Source organism: Glycine max, chromosome 4, assembly GCF_000004515.6.
Source record: "Glycine max cultivar Williams 82 chromosome 4, Glycine_max_v4.0, whole genome shotgun sequence".
Classification (NCBI taxonomy): Eukaryota; Viridiplantae; Streptophyta; class Magnoliopsida; order Fabales; family Fabaceae; genus Glycine; species Glycine max.
Genome location: NC_016091.4, coordinates 21,762,319 through 21,768,085, shown reverse-complemented (window position 1 = coordinate 21,768,085; position 5,767 = coordinate 21,762,319). Strand labels below are relative to the sequence as shown.

Here is a 5,767-nt window from a genome sequence, read left to right as displayed (position 1 = left end):
AAAAAGAAAAAAAACGGGAATCCATTTTTTTTTACAGACGCCAGTCAGCCAGCTCGCGACTTCGTTCGGAAGGTGTTGGGTGGAGGGTAAGTGGAATGGAAGTTATCATGGAGAAGGACTTCCAAATGCACTTTAATTTCTGGTCAACCAATCTAAAGGATGTTCTTTCTTAGAGGGGATGGGTTTGTATTTTTGTGGGCTATTTTCGGTCTCTCCTAATGGGATGCAGACTGTAATTGTCTTGCTTTTTAACTTTGTATCTTCAGTACACCTAGTACTGAATTTCATATATAATATATTGATTTTTGCTGTGCAAAAAAAAATGTGTCTTTGTAATCTGTAGTACCACTGGTACTTCTAATTATCAATATAAATTATCTTTGCAGTTCAAAAAAAAAATATTAAACAGAACAGTACCACAGGTACTGAAAATAAAAGATACAAGACACAAAAGTGCCACCTTCCAAAAAGCAAAACAAATCCAACAATAACCCAGCACAAGGACCCCAATACATATAATCAGAAATTTAACCAAAGGCCATCATAAGCACCTTTTGAGGTTCAAAAGGAATGCCATGAAACAGCAAGGAATTCCTAAGCAATCACCAGACCTTTCTATTTCTATTTTTTACACATTTAAAACTCAAACATATAAAATAAAAACTATATAACAAACTAACAAAGATAAAGACAAAAAAAAGGAAATATAAACTCACCTCAGTTGGTGCTGCTGCCCATCGTTTCACTCTCACAACAAATAGGAATCATGTACCTGCATGGAAGAAATAATCACACAACACACAATGATCAGAATAAGCAAATGCATATAATTAAGCATGATACAATATCAATATTCATGGAAGTAACAATGACTTGTCAAAAATTTGGATGAAATTCAATATCTAAATCAAAGCTTTGTCCCTGAAACCCTCTGTGTAAATCAAAGCTTTGTCCCTGAGACTGATAAGGTTGCTAGTGAACATACAGCAGATTTAACAGTTGTGTTGGGAAAGGACAATATTGACTCATGAATATTTTATCCTTTAACTCTAGAGGGTTGGGTAGTGGTGTCAAGTGGTCAGCCATCAGAAAAATGACCTTGACCAACGATCTTGATGTTCTATGTATCCAAGAAACAAAAATCGAAGCCATTGATAGGAGGATATGTCAGTATTTATGGGTTGATTGTAATGTTGCCTCGAAATGTGCCCCTTCAATTAATCCCACTCTATTTTTAATAAGCAATCAGCAGACCTCCTCAATTAATTCTATGGGGAATTTTGTGGAAGAGAGATGGGAATGGAAGCTAACATGGAGAAGGAACTTTTTTGACCATGAAATTGACATGGTAGCTAATTTTATAGCTGACATCGAGTCAAGCAACATCAATCACTCCAACAGGGATTTCCTTTGTTGGAAGTCTGATCCTAATGGCCTATATTCCACAAAGTCTGCTTACAAAGTGCTGCAGGAGGGTCATGCTAGTGCTATTGAGGACAGGGTTCTTAACATCATGTGGAGTCTAAAAATTCCCCCAAGAGCTAGTGCTTTTTCATGGAGATTATTCAAGAACAGACTCCCTACTAGGGATAATCTTAGAAGGAGGCAAGTGTCAATGCATACATATAGTTGCCCCTTATGTGACCTTGAAGAAGAATCTGTCAATCATCTTTTTTTCAACTGCTCCAAGACTAGGAGTCTCTGGTGGGAGCCTATGAGATGGGTTAATAGAGTGGGTCCCTTCCCCACTGACCCAAAGAATCATTTTCTGCAATTCTCTCAGTGGAATAGGCTAAGCTACACAGTCAAGAGATGGGAATTTCTCTGGATAGCTTTGTCAGTGTCCATTTGGCACCACAGAAATGGCATGATTTTCAATAATCAGCCTTTTAATCCAGAAAAGGTCATGGATGAGGCTCTATTCCACACCTGGTCCTAGCTCAAGTGTGTGGAGAAGGGTTTCCAATCGCATTTTAATTTCTGGTCAACTAATCTGAAGGAGGCTTTTTCTTAAAGGGGTTGGGTTTGCTTTGTATGTTGTCCTATCTACTATTTCTCCCTAGTGGGGTTTAGGCTCTTTTTGCCTTGTATTCATATCTTATTTTCAGTACACCTAGTACTGATCTTTATATATAATATATTGATTTTTGCTGTGCAAAAAAAAAAAAAAGCTTTGTCCCTGAAACCCTCTATGTAAATTTGACAGCCTCATGTCTCCCTTCCTGAAAACCCACTAAAAACTGCCTAACCCCCCTGCTGTTACTCCATAATTTATTCTGCAATAACTGCTTAAGGCAGTTACATATGGTCCTAAATCACTACACATTCAGTTACGATTAACCCTTTGTGCCTAACTAGGGTTTCGAAACATCACAACAAAGACACACCATTGAACAATGGATTTTCATCATTAACATACAACAGAGACATACCTTCGATGGAAGCGCAGACACGAACTCCACAAACGCGAACTCGACAATGTGGTTGCAGTCACGGAAGCGCAGCCCAGTTTGCGACAAACACGAACTAAGGCAGAAGGAAAAACAACAATAAAGCCCTGGGTTAAAACGACGAACGCCTAATGTTAAAACGAAAGGACGTACCGCAATGGATAAGTGCCAAAGACGATCTCCACAAACACGATCTCCACAATGTGGTTGCAGTCACGGAAGCGCAGGCGACTTTGACACAAGGAGAAAGAAGAAGAACGATAGGGTTCAAGCGCGGGTTGTGCAATTTCAGAAGTTTAATTTATAATGATAACAACATCGGTTTTTTAAAACTAACCGATGTTAACATCAACTACGTAACATCGGTTATAATAAAACCGATGTTAACATCGACTCGATAACATCAGTTTTTACAAAACCGATGTTAACAATCGCATACTAACATCGGTTTTGAAAAAACCGATGTTAACTAAGTCTACTTATTTACAAAAATGTCACCGCGCTTTCGTTAACATCGGTTTTAGCTATAACCGATGTTAATTGGGCGATGTAGAAAGCTGTTTTTTTAGTAGTGAATCCTCCTTTCCAATTCCCTGTATGACAACTCACAAACAAGGAAACAAAGAGACAAGCAATAACCAAAGACCAAAAAATGAAATGAAAGCTAAACCAATAAAGTTTTAACAAGACAAATTTTCAAGGATTATTCAACAATTAAAGCAATGAAAATGACATAGAAGCAAGCTAGGACTCAAAGAGAAACTTAGAATGACTCTAGAGTATAGTAAAAAAAAACTAAAAAAAAAAGACTCAACAAACCTCTAGTTTTGGCACTTATTTTCACACTAATTTTCAATTGAAATTTTAGAACTAAGATTGATATAAAATAGGCATCAATTATAGAACAAATTTTGAGCCAAAACAACAAGCACACTTTCCTTTTACTTTTTTTTCCTGGATACCAATTTTTCTGCCAACTTATGTGATTTTTCGTATCTTTTCCTTTTATCAAAATCACTTGATTCTTTTTTATAATTTTTTTTTCCAGATGTCTAAACAATTCATTAAAAAGTTCAGTTTATCAAACACACTTCCCTTTCACTTTAAAAATGGAACAATGGGACTACAAGAGTAACTACTGATATTGAAGTAAGTTTTAAAGCCCAATGAATAATGGATCTTCTTTTTCTCGAATCTGTTTACCAAATCCACAAGAATATTTTGTTTGTTTATCACATCATTATTTGCAAATTTTCCTGGACTTACATATGTTTATTTTTAGAATAAAATAGATAGAATTATATCTTGTGATCCTGGCTTGCAGGACATGTACATGTTGCTGAGGCCCTTGGGGTGCCCCTCCATATCTTCTTCACAATGCCCTGGACATGAGTTTAAATTGTTATAAAGGTTGTCACTTTTTATATGTTAGGAAGATAAATTTTTATTAACAAGATATAAATAAATTTATAATTCTTGAATTGATTTTCATTGTTCATACAGTACAAAAATGTTTTAATTAATGCAACAGTCTTTTATCATCCCTTGTCAGTTATTTCTTTAAATATTTGAGGTCACTTAAATATACCTTTTGAATATGCAGGCCAACATATGAGTTCCCCCACCCTTTGGAACGTGTTCCTCAAAGTGCCAGTTATTGGGTATGTCTTTTGCTGACACAATATTTTTTTAATCCGATTTTGATAATTTTATAAATATTTGCTTGGCTAACTTACCAACATACTTGTTCCAATATTTCCTTGTCGTCTCCAGCTGTCCTATATAATTGTGGATCTACTAATATGGTGGGGAATGCGAAGAATTATCAATAAATTCAGGAAAACAACACTGAAGCTTGCTCCTATTGCATACTTCAGTATGTATCGTGGATCAATATCTCATTTACCGACTAGCTACATGTGGAGTCCTCATGTTGTTCCAAAACCAAGTGGTATGGACAAGGATTAAATTATTAGTTACATTATCTGATGTCCTTGTGATAGTTTTTTTAAATGAGTAATCATTTTAAGTCATTGAAGTAATAGATAAGTTCAAAGATGTTATTGTGTAGAACTGAATACACAATAACCGTTGACTTGGATTGTGAATGTATATTATAAAGTTATCTGTTGAAATTAAATTTAATAATTGAATGGATTTTATTATATTATATATGAATTTATAAAGGAAGACTTTTGTAGTTGCTTTGGTTCGAATCAGATTCCAATAAAATTTTATCTAAGTTATTTAAGCTTTGAAGAGATTTCACAGTTCACATGCATAATGCATAAAATATAAAGTACAGTTAACTTTTCTGTGTTGATAATATTACTATTTGTAAATGTTAGATATATAAAATCATGGGTCGACCTCCACTTAACATCTTAAAGCTTTTAGAAGAAATGATCCTTAAGAGTAATTAGTAGCATGTTTTGCTTGGAGTCCCAAATTTGTTACTAGCACTAATGGCATTTTACAAATTTGCAGACTGGGGCCCTTTAGTTGATGTTGTTGGTTTTTGTTTCTTGAGCCTTGCATCAAAGTATCAACCCCGCGAAGATTTTGTCCATGTTGATTCAAGAAGGACCACCTCTATATCAAAACATTAATTTGACTGGATTTTATCCTTTTTCTAAACTCCCTGTTCAAGTAATTGGACATAAAGTAATTTAATAGTAATATAAGAATTAATAGTATTCCATTTTTGTTATGGAATACCTGATTGATTTGCCAAATAGAATTAATAGTAATATAAGAATTCTACTTAGATTAGATTACTCCTCTAAATTTTAAACCTGATTGACTTTCAGCCCAGACAAAACAATAGATGTCTCTCCTTGTGACATTTCCAGATGACACCCAAGACTCTAGAGAAGAAAGAGCATTTCGCCTTTGGATGAATAGCTTTGGAAATTCAACATATATCAACAATGTCTTCGAGGATCTCCGAAATGGGTGAATATCTCAAACATTTTTACTAGTTCTCTTATTTGCATTATATATTACGCTTCAATTGGTTTGTTCTAAGGTTTTGTATAGAATTGAAACTAATTGTCATTTACAATTGATTTTCTTTTCTATAACTTTTATTCACTTTACGGTTCATATTTTAGTTAAGTAACGTAATTCCTTTTAGTTGCATTTGCTATATTGGAATTATTTTGGCATAGATAACTCATTGCAGACTCATGTGCATGGACAAACCATGGCAAAAGATACTTTTCTTGACTGGAAATATCGGTTTGGGGCAGCATAATGATCAATATGTAACCGTTATATTGTGCCAAGGCATTTTGCAGATGCTGAGTGTGAAATTT

General features: G+C 34.7%; 2 protein-coding genes across 2 annotated transcripts; both read left to right on the top strand.

Annotated features, from left to right (window-relative positions):
- Window positions 1-1,270: 1,270 nt before the first annotated feature.
- Window positions 1,271-1,939, top strand: LOC102665732 (uncharacterized). The gene has a single exon (XM_006579175.1). It carries the CDS (start codon window positions 1,271-1,273, stop codon window positions 1,937-1,939), a length of 669 nt encoding a protein of 222 aa, XP_006579238.1.
- Window positions 1,940-3,559: 1,620 nt separating this feature from the next.
- Window positions 3,560-5,059, top strand: LOC113001417 (sterol 3-beta-glucosyltransferase UGT80B1-like). The gene is made up of 5 exons (XM_026128107.1): window positions 3,560-3,581; window positions 3,775-3,838; window positions 4,054-4,111; window positions 4,224-4,401; window positions 4,938-5,059. Exons 1-5 carry the CDS (start codon window positions 3,560-3,562, stop codon window positions 5,057-5,059), a joined length of 444 nt encoding a protein of 147 aa, XP_025983892.1.
- The last annotated feature ends 708 nt before the right edge of the window (window positions 5,060-5,767 follow it).